The following is a 15497-nucleotide window of genomic DNA, read 5'->3' as shown; positions in this document are numbered from 1 at the left end:
ACTCCATCAGCTGCGTGGACTCCCGGTGAAACATACCAAGAATTAAAGAGCTGAACTGTGAGTAAAATAACACAACGGAACAGAACAGAAATTTCATTACGAGTCAGGTATTTTTTTTCTGTGTGGAAAATGAGGGACAAAGAGAGAGCGAGAGGGAAAGAATAGGCCCCGGGCTCCTCTCAGCATTTTATCGTGTACACAAACGGTTTCCCAACAAATACCGAAATGTCAGAGGCCCTTAAAGTAGACAGAAGCCAGAGGCGGCATTAGTGTCTTGTGTGTCAGCTTCCTGGACGCTCGCCCTCAGTCTGCCCTTTGCTTGAGCTAAACGTTTGGCTGAGACCGCTCGCCGGGATCCGCAGACAAGACGTAATGAAAGAGCTGCGACGGGGTCCGCCAGCAGAGACGTGGAAATCACACGGCAAAGCTTAAATCTTCAGACACAATTCACTCCGATTGGATGTTAAAAAAAAGAAAGAAAGAGAGACTGAATCTCTACGGAGAATTTATCTGTCATTTTGTGACTGAGGATTGGTTTGGCTGCGGAGCTTTAATCGATTCAACGGGAAGACGGGCCGAAATCTATCCCGAGCCACATTCAGGACATCTGAATGATGAGAGGATAACGGGTACTCCCCCCCTCTGAAGCATGCAGGTATAATTTGTCATCAGTGGAAGTCGTCGGTGTGTACGGTGAGCCAATATTCTCACGCGTAAGTTCTGCCAGACGTGCAAGAGCACGAGGACATGCGCCGATGTCCCAAAGATAGTGCAGGCTGGCCGTCAGCCGAAAAGGAAACGTAAAAACGCCGACGCAATCTGTGTCAACGACATTCAAAGGGCGGCTATAAAGGACCAGAACAATGAGTCGACTCAGCTGCAGCGACCGATGTTAGAGGAGGAGGTTTCTTTCTGTGGAGGAAAAGAAACATCTTCTGTTGACAAAGTTGGTGGTGAGTGAAAAGAATTCTCTCACGAGCCAAATATAACCGACTTTTTTTTTTCTCGGTGTCATGTTGGTGTTATTTGTCCGTAACAGACAGCGGTCGCACCGAGTGGTCTTTCCTAAGCCTGGTCCTAAACCTGCCGAGCCGGTCTACGTTAAAACACAAATAAGTGTCTATAGAAACCAATACAGGGAAGAAATGCAGCCCAGAAGGTTCATATTATTTGTATACCACATTTGTACACAATTTTACGTACTTTACCACTTAAGCACAGCCAGCAAACTCGGTAGGCTCGGCGAACCACGTCTGGCTATCTCAACAAGTGAATTCCTTTCACCTCAAATGCTGCCACGTAAAGCGACGACAAACCTGCTTCTCAAACACCAACAACTTTCCTAGTTTGATCAATTTAGTTTTCCAACTTCCTAGTTGCTCATGAACGCATCATTTGTAGAGCTTGCAGTAGACTAATTGGTTTCATATAAAAGCTGTGGTGCCCTGACTGAAAAAACAAAAACAAATTGTAGAGGAACAAAAAAAAAAAGAAAAAGATGTCTAACAGAATATTGGAGCCGACACAGAACAGAGATGACAACATGTTTTCGGAGCGGTTACGTGGCGAAGACTTTTTGTTCAGTCGTTCCTGTTCAGGCTCGATAGTTTCAGCCCGGAGGCAACGTCAATATTTTCATCACCGGTGACCTATTTTCTGATTGCATCATCTGACTCACACTCAACACTTCCCAGCATGCAGCTGGGCCCGGGCCCGGGCCCACACTCACATCCACGCCTTTTTTTTTTTTTTTTTTTCCACATAAGTGACCCGTCGCAGGGGTCAACTGCTTATCGCTCCGTATTCACACCGACAACATGCCGGGGGGGTTTTCCTGTGACGCGGTCAGTGTTGAAAGACAACTTCAGCGACTGTTTGTTTTGCGAATGAAATATCGATGATGCTTAGTTATACTTCTATAAATCTATGATATTCATTGTTATTGTCACTTAATCACCTCGACTCAGAGGGAACACAGAAACGGTTGGCATTTAAACAGCTGCAGAAGGGGCTGGCAGGAAGTAAAAACATTTCTTTTGTGTAATAGATAAAAATGATCGTTCCAGGCCTGTCAACATGGTATTACGTAATTGTTTCCATCCATCTGCATAAAACAGCTGAGAGGAAACAAACAGATATGACATATTTTTCTAAGTCGTTAAAACCTAATTATTAACTTGCGTTTCATTGATTTATTGTTTGTATTACTTTCTTTTGTTGTATTTTACCATATTAACTGTTGCTTATTGTTGTTTTTTGAATGTATGGAAGTCGCTTTATAACCTTAAGTGCTATATAAAAATAGAATTATTATAATTATTATTATTTTATTTATTGGTATCTTGGTTTAGTAAATTCTTTGTATATTTCAGGGATAAGATTTATATATTTATGTTATTATGTCATATCTGCCGTGTGCAATTAAGCTTAAAAGTCGCTCCGATGTTCAATGCCAATAAATGGCACATCTGCCTCTTCAAAAGGTGTCTGCGTTATTAAATTGTGATTCGGGTTATACTATAATAATGACATTAAATAAACGGTAAAAGACAGTAAAATCATTCATAACTATTATTTATCATCAAGTAAATTTGAGAGCCTTTTAGCCTTTGGTCAAAATAGCGTCATTAAGTCCTATTTAAATGTTTAACCTTTGAGATATCAGTACCCCCCCCCCCAACCCCCCCCCCCAGACAGAGGGCAGATGGTTTGTCCCACCAGCAGGGGTCAGTGATGCTCCACAGGAACGAGGTCTCCAGGAGCGTCAGTCCAACTACAGCTTACAGATCCATCAATGTTTCCAATGGATTCAAGCCAGAGGCCCCAAAGTCCACAAGCTTACTTCATATATCATTTGGGTCGATACAGTTTGCTTGAAAGAAACATTTCTTTTTATGCTTTTGTTTAAAAAAAAAAAAAAAAAAACACTTAAAAAGTTTAATCGTCCATCAAAACTGCTGCCAATTGATTTTCCATCAATCAGCCAATCTATCCGTCTCTAAAGCGCTGGCCCGACAACAAGTTTTTGGCCCCCGCAGGAGGTAAACCCGACGCTGCTGAAGACCGTCTCCGAACCCATTGAAAACGCCGTCATGTCTCAATAACCCAGTGAGTGACCCTCGCCGACAACGCGACCAAAAGACACATCTTTACCAGCATTTGGCAGCCGGCGGGTGGTCATTACAGATTCTGCTCACTGTGCAAAACAGTTGGCATTTAGAAGTGACCTCCATCTGCAGTGTGGAGAGGCTCTGAACGGCATTCATTAACGATAACTGCTCCCTGGTTTACCATTTTCTAAATCAGGAGTTTCTGCAGTTACATTTTAAGACCTCTTTATGAATCACATTAAATACCGTTTAAATACCCGTTTCATGATCAAAGCACCGGCAGGATGGAAGACATGAATGAAAAGGACAAATATCTTCATGATTTTAGCGCCTAAAATGTGACAATTTGCTGCTGTTTATTGTCTCGTATTACAATAAGCTGTCGGTCAGACAAAACCAGACATTTGACCACTTAAATTGTGCTCTAATTTTGTGTTTTATTATTTTTTAAACTATTTTCTAATGTTGAACAATTAAAATTCAAAATTAGTATCAGCTGCAGCCCTAATAGCAATAGCTCTGAGACTGAAATGATTAGTCAGCATTTTGTTGGTCTTTTTTTTTTTGAAAGCAACAACTGACCAAACAAACGTCACAGTGATTTGTGGCTTCAATGTAAACAGAACATCTTTGGGTTTTGGGCTTCAGCTCAGATAAAACAAGACATTAGCTTTGATCCCACAAAGTTCTGATTCACTGTTGTCGACATTTCATTAAAGCAAACGATTAACCAAGAAAATAATGGTCAGCTGCAGCCCGAATATCAATATTTCTAATCAAGTCATTGATTAATCATGAAACTCAGCCATGGACCTGGATCAGCAGCAGAAAACAAGATCAATCGACAGATTAAAGACAGTAACTAACGTCGTATGAATTTGTCATCAGGTCCGCGGTCCAGGTGTCCCCCCCCCCCCCCCCGAGAGTGAACGTGACACTTGCATCGGTTCGGAGTCGGCAGTAATTCGTGTACCGGACCGAGTCGAGTTCACGAGCAAAGTAAAAGAGATCAAAATGAATTTCCTCTGTTGGGAGTTTGGACTCGTCCCTCAGAGACACGGTGAGGAGATCAAACATCCGGAGGGAGCTTGAAGTCGAGCCGCGGGTTTCCTTCAGGGCGAGGTGGCTCGGGCATCGGATCACGATGCATCCTGGGTGATTTCCGTTGGAGGTTTTTTTTTTTAGTCCGACCAGCAGGAGACCCGGTGACAGATCGTGGAGACATTAAATACATCTCGTGTGGCCTGGGAAGCCTTCAAGATCCGTCAGGAGGAGCTGAACCACGCCAACAGGGAAGAGGGATGTCTGGACTGACTTGCTGCGACCCAACAGAAGCCACAGAAAAATGGATGAATGAAATCAATGATGATAAGAAAATGACATTTGTATTTCAGAAGATATATTTTCCTGCCGAGGTAGGCGTTCATTTAATATCTCCAGAGTTGAGACAGCTTTATGGCACGCGTTGACATTTTATGTTTTAAAGATTTTATTTATTACCCACCTAAAAATCCCAAAGTTTCCCGTCTGCATTGATATAAAACAGAAAGAAAAAAAAAATGGTTGGAAGCTTTACTGACAAAAACGTTTAATGAACAGAATGACAGGATCAGAATATCGAGTGTCCGTCACAACGCGTACTGATGAGTCGAAGGGAAACAAGAGTGTCAAAATAAATAGGAAACATGTTCATCCTCCGTACGGGGTTGTTGTCCCCGACAGCACGTCTCGGCTGTCGAGGAAGAACCGCTCCGAGGACAAAGAAAGCGCTCGCGAGTGTCTGTCGCCGCCGCCGTACTCACCGAGGTCCGACCGGCGGCCGCTGGTTTCAAACGGCGGGCTGAACGTCGGCCATCTTCCTCTTGCGGTAGTTGAGGACCAGGCTGGAGGTGGTGAGCTGCGAGGCCCGACCCTTCTCCCAGCTCTGGAAGCTGTTGAGGCCGCTCTGCCCGGACCTGAACAGGGCCTTCTCCAGGCAGTCCAGACGCTCCACCAGCGCCGACGTGTCCTCGTTGTAGGCGTTCTGGGACGAGTCCATGGTCCGCCTGAACCGGCTGATGAAGGTCTGGACGGGGGAGTGGACGTGGGGGAAGTGGGGGGGGGGAGGGGGGGTGAAGAGTTCGAGAGCCGTTAGGTTGTGTGTTTGTGAGGCCTGTTGCAGTTTTAAATGTATTTTACATGAAGGCAACGGTTTTTGATCAGAGTGACCCAGTTGGTTGAACCAGCGGTCAGCTTTGATATCAAACTTAGTGTTGAACTTCAGACGTGTAATTTCACGTTTTTTTCACCTTCGGGCAAAAAAAAAAATTTCAAATCTTGGAGGGGACATCAAAGTGTGTGTGTGTGTGTGTGTGTGTGTGTGTGTGTGTGTGTGTGTGTGTGTGTGTGTGTGTGTGTGTGTGTGTGTGTGTGTGTGTGTGTGTGTTTCCCCAATCACGTTACACTGACTGATGTTTAAAATACAGCAAGTCAACGAGTCTCTTAATTATCAATTAATCTGATGATTATTTTTCTTGAATAATCAATCAATTGTTTAATCCACCAAATGACACAAAAAAAACCCAACTTAAATCTTAAAAGATTGTTTAATCTGATTTATTTAAGTATTGTCTATATTTCTCTCTACCAAAATGCAATAATGCCTCATTTATAAGAAGATCACCAGCAGGCATCGGTAGGTAAACACTTGCTGGGTGACACAAACATGTCGCCATAAAGAGCTCTATTTTCACTCATTTGATTTTTGAGTTCAAACATCACATAAAAACACACGAGCTGAAGAAGAGGTGCCGGGTTTTAAAAACAAACAAACAACAACAACAACAACAACAACCGGGACTTCAGTTTCACCTCCTGCAGTATTTGTGTTCTTTGCGGCTCCGAGGAAGTCAAACACACAACAACCCCGTGTTTTTCTCTTTCTGTCTGTCAGACAATGAGATTAAAGTCAATCTGCCTGGAAACAGCAGCACCAGACAACCTGACACGCTCCCTGAGCTCACTGCGCCCCCTACCTGTGATTGTAAGAAATAACACTGCAACGAGTCTGGGAGCTGAGAAAAGTAGCAGGAACACACTTTTTTTTTCTGTGTGGCAAAAAAACAACTTCTGTTTAGCTGCCATCACTTTCTATTGGATTTATTTTTTACTTGCGTGATTGATCAGATTGTCACTTCAGCATCCTAAATGTCTTCTCTTTTGGTTTTACACGTTTAATTGCCTGACAGTAATTTTATAGATCCTTGTCAATCTTGAATTACAGCTCGCCAAACAGACATCAAAACCTTTTTATAAACAGCTTTACTCCCAACAGCAGACTCAGACTAGAAAAAACAAACAATTAAGACCTTTCGAGGAAAATTAAATCAATGCTTTTTAAGACTTTAATACCTGCACACTCTGATAATGAGGGCAAAGCGGTAAATGTGTAATTCTAAGAGCAGGAATTGTTCCATACGGATAATGAAAATAAATATGTATTGAGGATGGATCAGATATGTGCAGAGGAGTGTAATCGTTTAAAGAGCTTTAAATGTTTAGATTATTATTTGTCTGTGAATACCAAAAGAAAAGGCCTCTGAATCCGAAAAGAGCTCTGATCTCAACATCATGGAGTCAGTCTGGGATTACATGGAGACAGAAGAACTGAAGGAGTTTCTACAAAAATGCTGAAAAGAAGCTTTCTGCCACAAACTAGTGAAGTTTTACATGAAATTGTGGTCAGACCAATTATTGATTTTCTCTCCCTTTGCATGAAGTTAACTGATAAAGAAAAACTATGAAAGTATCCTAAGTTTACTTGCAAAACACCAGTGGTAGGAGTACGTCGGAAATATTATAGTTACTCCTGTGAAAGTAGACATCTGCATTATGTTCACAGGGTGAAGTTAGAAACCTGAGAAAATTCTATCTAACGTGTTTGTCTACACCTTTTTTTTTTTCTTAAGTGGTAGTGAAAGGATCGACGCGAAGCTAAAAGATTAGATTACACTTACGTGTTCATTTTTCCAAATGTTGCGCCTTTAATAAAGATATCCACCCTGCGAAGCAAATAGCTTTTACTTGTCCTGCAGGTTCGCTTCGCCTCCCAAAGGTCATAAACACAAGCCGTTTACATTAATTTGCAGAGACATGCGGCGTCCGTGATGAAGGAAATAAATCATTGTGAATGACGTTAAATATTCCCAACAAGGACATGGACCCTGTCTGCTTTGGATATTTATTATTTAATGGGCGTCCAGTGTTGACCTAAATAAATTAATTCACGCCTCCTCCGTGTTATTGTTTTTCACCTGCAGCAGAGTCTGTGCGATGTCGGGGTTCTCCGGGCTGTCGAAGTGCAGCATCTGGGACCCCAGGCCGTAGTAGTAGGGCCCCATTTTATGCAGGTCCACCACGTTGGGGTCGGCGTTGAACACGGTCCTCCAGCCCTGTTTGTACACCTTGGGGAGCTCCACGGACAGCACCCTCCTCTTCCTCTCGTACAGACCCTTGGACAGCCACAGAGGAAGCTCCATCTTTGTACCCTGAGATAGAGGGAAAAGAGTTCGTTTTGGTTTGTTATTTCTCCTGTTATGCCTGAGCTAAGCACAGTTTGACACCAGAAGGCTTTTTTTTTTTTTTTTTTCTGCATCTGCTGAAAGTGGAAGTTGTTGTTGTTTTTCTGAGATCCACCTTCAAGTTGTAGTTCACGTCACAGAAGGGTGATGTGGCAACTTGAAGCCTGCATTGCACAAACACTAAGACCCGGCTTCCAGTGATGTAGTAGACGTGTTGAATCCAGTTATTCAACTTTTGAATAGAAAATATTTGCATATATTCATAGCTGCTGGATTTGTCTGTGGGGAAGCAGGCACATTTCTAACCAGGTAAATCAACATTTTTAAGCAGTATTTTTTTTTTTTAATTTATCTTTAAACGTGACCGGAGAAAATCTTTAACTTGCTTATCCAATCTCAAGAATATTACTAAAACTACGTCCTGCTAAATTCGGCTTACTAATAATCGACCAAACGACACCTCATTATGCGGATTGTTTAATTTTTAACACGTGCAGCTATTCTAACTACGCAATGATGAACTGAATATTAACGTTATAGAAGTTTTACTTTTATTGGACAGTAATGCCGAATTCACCAGCGAGTCGTGATTGTTCTTTAACAGAAATTCACGTTTTCGTCCCTTTATCAAAACAAACGACTGGAGTTAAAAAAGCAAAACACTCAATGGAGTTTGGCGTGACGTTACGTTGGTTCACGCGACAAAAAAATACGTCCATCTGAACTACTTTTGAGTTAAATATGGAAAGACTTGGGGAAATAAATGTACGATATTTTAACTGTCACGGGTGTTTAGTAGGTTTCGGGGTTTAGAAACATCACCGACCTCCGGGATGTCTTGCGTGTCGCTCGACTTCTCCAGGTATCCAAGCCGGGGGAAAGTGCACTCTGTCCGGATAGGAAGTCTCTCGTGAGAGAGCAAAATATCGTCGAGAGACAGGAAATTCTCCTCCATTCCCACCCCGGGTTGTACCGGAAAATACGAATGTGTGTCCATCTGTACGAGAATCAGACCCAAAAAAAGCAGCAATACGCTAAATACTTCCAGAGAAATGATGTGCGGTTTAAACCTCTTTCGCCTTGTTTACGGTTCCTCCTCAGTTTTCTGTTTTGGCGCCACAACATATGGACCAATCAGAGAGCTGCGAAGAGATCAAGGCCAGAGCAATCGAGCCGGTCAAAATCGAGCTAAGTCATAACTATCTACCGGCTATCGATTGTTCATTTCTGTTTATATTTCGGCCAATAACATTTTACTTTTCTTAAATTGTTTTGAGTTCTGTGTCCCTTTTAGGTACTTTTTAAAGGTCCAATACGATATTTATTTGATTTAAAAATAATAATACAATTACCACGTATTGGATTAGAATGTTTTCCATCAGAGAAATGCTTTACAAATTTAATTTCACCTCTTCTCCCCATTAAAAGTCATGTGCAATTACGGATTTAGCCATTAGAGGTCAGAATATTACCATTTCAAATTTAAAGTCACTTTGTAGCCTGATGTAAGAATGTTTAGCACTAATAAAGTGGGAACTTAATATCACAAAATAATTTATTTGTTTTAAATTATAAATTATAAAGTATGTCAAACTAGAAATGAAAAGTAAACCTTCAATTTCCATCAAATTAAATTGAAACTATAAGGGGAAGCAGATCAGCATGCGACACACTTCTCTTTTGCTATAACCTTCCCTCCGTCTGTCCTGATCCCATTTATCAGCTGATAAATTAAATATGACAGCAAGTCCATTCTGTAATCTTGTATTCTCCCATCAGTCAGGGAAGCATCATTTTAACAAACCTCGACAACAGGAGGAACAGGTCTGTCATTTTTTTTTGTTGTTGTTATTTTGACATTATGGATTATTATACGTGTCATTATTATTACTCATCCCACAGACTGCGCATCACATTACTCAGAGAGGCGAGTAGACGCCTGTCGTCGTCCCCCCTCCCCCCCCAAAAAAAAAAGCCAAAATAAGTCAAGTAAAATAAGCCATGACCTGAAAGGAGTCAAATGAAATGAAGTCACAGTTAAATGAAGGGACTGTGTTCTCGTGGCAGTGGGTCTGAGCTGAGTGGTACAGTGGCTTTACTGTGAGAAACACCCCCCCCCCCCCACCACCACCACCCCCGGTGAGCCGCACGCCACGACACGACACACTGGGAACATTGTGTGTCACACAAACAGGCACTAATGGTCTCAGTTATCGATATCATTCGGCTTATTATGCGCCACCGTGACGCATCCATGACGTTGGAAGCAAACACTGCCCTCTGTCCGAAACCCTCCGCGGCCTCGATAAGGGGACGGGGATGATCTCAGCACTGACAAGGCTTGTGACACTTTATTTAAAGTGCCGCTCACGAGGCATCATAACCACATTATGACCACAAGTGCTTTAATGTTAGATGTGATGTAGTGGGGGAAAAAAACACACCAGTGGGTGCTGTTTTTGTTTGTTTGGGGGTTTTTTTGTGGCCATAATCGAGTTCATACCACTTTCATACCCCACTAAAGCTGCATTAGACATCGTCACATGACGGACGCTCACAAAAGGAAGCCAGAGGCAGCTGTTTAACAGAATATGGAGCTGAATTCATGCAGTAAAAATAAAATTTAAAAAAAAAATCCCCCAAAGTGAAGTCACAGCACATGTTTACGAAAGTGGGAGGCTTTGGGAGGAGCGGCAAAGTCGTTCTCTTGTAATCGCCCTCGGAGGAATCCTTTTATTTGTACCGTGTGTATTATACGCACTACGTTTTTACACAAAAGGACAGTTAATCCATCCATGAGAAGCGAACACACCCGGAGTAGTGAGCAGCTGAGATTTGGGTGTCACAAGCCTTTCAACCGCAGATGTTCTTCTTTGCCAGGTCCTTGTTGAATGCTGAAAAGGAAATTTTGGTTACCACGCGTCCATTTGTGTTCAAACATCTTAATTAGTGATATCATCATTACATCTGAGGCACTTATTCATTAAAAAAATTTAAAAAAATTAACAATTCTTTAGTGTTCCTGACATGTTCAGACAGATATTTTCAGGGAAATCGATGTTGTTGTTTTTTCTGATTTGGACAAAAAGGTTTGATTTTTACTGACTTCAAAGACCTACTGCTCTGTTTCTGTATTACTTGGAGTGTTTGTGACACTTTTACAGGACATTTTTAGGATGTGTACTCTTTGGCAGGACTTAGATTTATCCATATAGTCGGTGATGTTCAGCAGCTGTACAGCAATTTTATATTGGGTGTGTAATTTTAGATGTTTTGTGTGGGTAAAACCAATGTGACAACTCTTCATAGTTTAGTGCAAAGTTATATCTCAAAAACTACAATGAAGGCTCTTTTGACTGGAAAGATTAAAAAATATATATAATGTCGATGGTGGCAAGAATAGGCTCTTCTTCCACGTGTACTTCGCTGAATTCTTCAAGTTTCACCTCAAACAAAAGACAGTGGATCATGTGGCATCTTCCATTGGCAAAAAAAAAAAAAAAAAAAAAAAAAAAAAGGAAAGCTACTCTGAAGCTGTTAGAAAGCTCTCGGCTCTGATCCATAAACTTCCTGTCAAAGTTGAGGATTTGGTCTGAAAACTCTCCCGAAGGTCGAAGTTTCCACCCAGAAGCCTCCAAGAAGTAAATCAGGGTTGTTTTGGTTTATTCGTTCTGCTAGTTTTTTGTTCATATTCTCTTCCTTGTTACGTTTTTCTAATTGTACACTCTTTCTAATGAATCCCCTCTGGCAGCTGTCAGAGGGGATTCTGGGAAATGTAGTAAAAGCCCTGAATGAATCAGGCTGAAAGTGGATACGTCACATTCACTCCTAAAATAACTCCCAGGGTGAGTTGGACATTTCTGAATGATGCGAGTGTTTTCCTCTAACGACCAACTATAAGTCCACGTCCCACTGACGGACGGGTCGACAATAAAAAACCCACTTATCCCGCCGCGTTCACGGTATCTGGGTCACAGAATGAAAGCTGAAAGTCGTCTGTCATCTAGCACAATTTATTCCACCATTTGTTTACAGTAGCTTTGTAAATGCAGTTTTTGTTTGTATGTTGATTCGTAGTAGTCTTCACACATCAGCTCTTGGCATTCTGAAAGAGTGAGTTAACACCTCACATGATTGGATTATTAAACAAATATTGTTAAATATGAACAAATGAATAAATAAGCCCCGTTTCAGTGGCTCCACAGCGGGACCACGGAGTCCTTTTTGAGGGGTCTGAGTGGCTCACGTCTCACGTCGACCTGCTCAAGCAGAAAACACATGTGGGGAACCGACAGTAGCGGAGACCAAGAGGTGCCTTTTTCAATCGCAGACACACATGCACAAACAGTCATGGGCGGATTATGAGCCGCCGAGCCCCTCCAGGGCACAGACAGAAGGCCCCGCCCCCCCACGCCCTCCTACATCGAGTTAGAAAGACTGCAAACGACACCGGTGAGTTTTTGAGTCTTTTTGTGATCGTTGAGTCTCTCTGCGTCCACTTGTGTTTATTTATTTTTGATCTCTTTATGGTCATCTTGTGTCTATTTGTGTTCATTTTGTATCACTACTTTGTTGGTTTGCGACTCCTTCCAGTCATTTCTAACCTCCTTGTCATTGTTTTCAGTCGTATTCAGTCTCTTTGTCGTTTGTTATAAGCAATTTTTACTGCCCTTATGATATTTGGCTGGACTACAACAGTGGGTCCGGCCCGATTAACGCAAATATCTTTCAACCTCGGTCGACGGATCTCTGTGACTTCTTGTGTCTGTTTCAAATTAAAAGCCCTAATTTCAAATTAAAAGACCTCAAGCGTTTCATACATGTCATTTTAAGTCTCTAAATAGTTGTTTTGAGTAATTTTGAGTAACCTTATTATTATAATATTTGGCTGGACTTTAATAACTTTAATAACGATATAAATCCGCAAATATTTGACATGCTTGGTCGGCCAAATGCAGCGATTTCCTGGTTCTGTTTCAAATTAAAAGCCCTAATTTCAAATTAAAAGGCCAATAGCATTTCATACACTGTGCGGCCGCATGCTAGGTTTTCACCTCGTCTTGGTTTTAGGAATTGTGAGTCTCTTTATAGTTGTTTTCAGCCATTATGATTCTGTCAAGGTTTTCCAAAGTCATTTCGTAGCAGTTGAGTCCGTTTAAGTTTCTTTGTAGTCGTTTTGAGTCAGTTTTCACCTCTTTGTTATTGTTCTGTGCCTCTTTCTGTTGATTTGATTGACAAACAATAAATGTTGAGAGTCTCTTTGAACAAAGGATCCGGACCGGGTGTCCCCACTTACTCATCGGGGTCCTTATATCTGTGACTCACGGGGGCCGTTCAGTAATCCTTCCATGCAAACAGTCATATGCACGGAGATGCGCGCACACACACACACACACACACACACACACACACACACACACACACACACACACACACACACACACACACACACACACACACACACACACACACACACACACACACGCTCGCTCTCACGAGAAAAATTAGTAACCATGATCACATGAAAAAATCTGGCAGGTCTAAAAAAAGAAAGAACCGAGAGAGGTTACATGTGAAATTTACAACATGTCATGTCGCTTCTCTGTAGCTGTAAACATCAGCAAAGTAAAGGGAGGACTGCCAGTTGCACACACAAACAGGGAACATGGACATCTAGACTGTAAACATTTCAATACACGGACGCACACGGCACTGTCCCAGTCAGCCCTCTACGATGACCTTTCATGCTGTCTCAAACACACACACACACACACACACACACACACACACACACACACACACACACACACACACACACACACACACACATACATATACACAAGGCTTCAGCAAAGCTATGTTGTCATCAGTCCAAGCACACACACACACACACACACACACACACACACACACACACACACACACACACACACACACACACACACACACACACACACACACACACACATAGTGTAATAGTGCACATACACACACCGGGTGAAGCCTGACACTGGAGCATCCCAAACACACGTTACACAGTAGGAGCGTAAACTACATCGCTGGCCCCCTTTCCTCCCTCCCAGTCCGAACTGAGCATGCTCAGACTGCAACCCCCCCACCCCCGGTCCATCTTTAGATGCCCTCCAAGCTGATTTTTTTATTTTTTTTTCCCACCAACCCCCCCTCCTCCTCTCCATCTCTCTCTCTCTCTCTCTCTCTGCCTGCCCAGATGTTCACAGACCAGATCCAGAAAGCATCATGGGGACTTTTTTTTTTCGATTTAATTATTCAGAGTCAAATTGTCAGAAGGAAGGGCGCAGAACCGAGGCGGGGAACTATGAGAAAGGAGCACGCTGGGGAGGCGGTCCGTTACGAGAGAGGACATCGCCGAGTCAGAGTCCCGCCGTGTGAGATGAGAGGCCCACCGAAATAATGTACAAGTCCGGTTCTCATAAAGAAGCTTCGGCAGCTCGGCAAAGCTCACGTTTGTCCGCTTCCTCCTCCTTTTTCATCCTTTCACCCTCGTGTGGTTTCCTTCCTCTTCCCCTCCCTCCTGTTCTGCTTCCTCTCCTCCTCCCCCTCTTCCCCCAGTTAAGGCCATGGGAGGGCTGGACACAAGTGACGGATCAGGCCCGGATCCAGAGGACGAGATGGGATGGGCCCCGCCAGGACCTGAGCGCGGCAGGGAGGCGGCCGGCCGGCCGGCCTCGGTTGAGTCGGCAGAAGGGGGCCGATGATGAAGCCCTTTAAGGGACTCTGTTCGCCTGGAGAGGCGTGAGGGGGAAGGAGGGAAGGAAGGTTGGCGGTGGGGAGGTTGTAAGCAGTATCATCAGCAGATGGAGGGCTCTGGAGGGGCCCTTTAATGTACGATGGTTTGACAGTCACGTTTCGTTTTGTTGTTCTTTTATTTTTATTTTTTTGGTTCAGTTCACGAAGAGTAATTATCTCGGTTAGGATGATGGATTCCGTCAGGATAAGTGTGTGTGTGTGTTGATCGCTTTGATTGTTTCATCGGATTTGGTTTGCGTCTGTGTCCAGATACCCATGGCGGGACCACGAGATTTCCTGGAGACGGAGAGGACAGACAGACACGGAAAGACAGAGCAGGGAAAAAAATTTGCAAATCAAAAGATACAAATGGTGAAAATGTGACATTTTTAGCTTTTTGTGGTTTTAGTGAGCAACGTGTTAATTCTGTATATATATATATATATATATATTAGTGTCCTGCGACGAGATATCAATATGAGCAACCTGAAGTCAATAAACTTGTTTTTCTGTCGTATGACTACAAGTGTAGGGGTCGGCATGCAGTATGTTAAATATAGACCCAATTTTACTCATTTATTCATTCCTATATATATTAATTACTGCTCCTGTATATCCTCCAGTGTTGCGTTGGCTTTGCACTGATGCTAACACAAATGGTGAATAGTAAAATGTTCTTTTATACACACATGAAATCTATCTAATCGGATGGAATACTTATATAAAAGACAAACATCAGCTCCTGTATGTCCGTACACATATACACACATTTCTCCTGCAATAATTAGCATTCAGAGTGTGTGTGTGTGTGTGTGTGTGTGTGTGTGTGTGTGTGTGTGTGTGTGTGTGTGTGTGTGTGTGTGTGTGTGTGTGTGTGTGTTGTGTTTTTCACCTTGAACAGTATTCAGTGGGCCCAGTGGGTCAGTCAGTCAGAAGGATGTTCGGGGCAGGACCGATTGATCTCAAACCACGAGTCTATACAGCTGCAGACACACACAGACACGCGGGCGTGACGTTATTTTCTAGAAACGGCTGCCGAGGACACTTTCAACAGTCAAGA

The 15497-nt window shown here is 42.8% G+C and overlaps 2 protein-coding genes across 2 annotated transcripts in view; both read right to left on the bottom strand.

Annotated features, from left to right (window-relative positions):
• Positions 1-4693: 4693 nt before the first annotated feature.
• gins3 (GINS complex subunit 3) lies at positions 4694-8748 on the bottom strand. Its single transcript, XM_069714289.1, has 3 exons — positions 8496-8748; positions 7403-7636; positions 4694-5175 (listed from the first exon to the last, which is right to left on the bottom strand). The coding sequence occupies exons 1-3, from the start codon at positions 8664-8666 to the stop codon at positions 4939-4941; spliced, it is 642 nt and encodes a 213-aa protein (XP_069570390.1). The 5' UTR covers positions 8667-8748; the 3' UTR covers positions 4694-4938.
• A 2918-nt stretch (positions 8749-11666) lies between these two features.
• Positions 11667-15497, bottom strand: part of znrf1 (zinc and ring finger 1) — a 48862-nt gene continuing 45031 nt past the window's right edge. The window contains exons 4-5 of the mRNA XM_069714288.1: positions 15330-15420; positions 11667-14734 (exon numbers count right to left, since the gene is read on the bottom strand). Coding sequence (XP_069570389.1) covers positions 15363-15420 — 58 coding nt within the window. The 3' untranslated portion in view covers positions 11667-14734; positions 15330-15362. The remainder of the gene's footprint in view (positions 14735-15329; positions 15421-15497) is intronic.

The sequence above is a fragment of the Brachyistius frenatus genome, unplaced genomic scaffold, assembly GCF_029030835.1.
Source record: "Brachyistius frenatus isolate BFR_SWC_R1_liver_20210118 unplaced genomic scaffold, ASM2903083v1 Contig_129, whole genome shotgun sequence".
Taxonomy (NCBI): Eukaryota; Metazoa; Chordata; class Actinopteri; family Embiotocidae; genus Brachyistius; species Brachyistius frenatus.
The sequence above is the reverse complement of the archived record's forward strand: the minus strand, read 5'-3'. Positions and strand labels throughout refer to the sequence as shown.

Bases quoted from the DNA above. Each gene is read 5' to 3' on its own strand.
- gins3 (XM_069714289.1), bottom strand. From the start codon at position 8,666: ATGGACACACATTCGTATTTTCCGGTACAACCCGGGGTGGGAATGGAG. The intron at 7,637-8,495 runs GTCGGTGATGTT...CCTCTATCTCAG, and splicing joins ACACGCAAGACATCCCGGAG to GGTACAAAGATGGAGCTTCC. The intron at 5,176-7,402 runs GTGAAAAACAAT...TCCCCCGTCCAG, and splicing joins TCGCACAGACTCTGCTGCAG to ACCTTCATCAGCCGGTTCAG.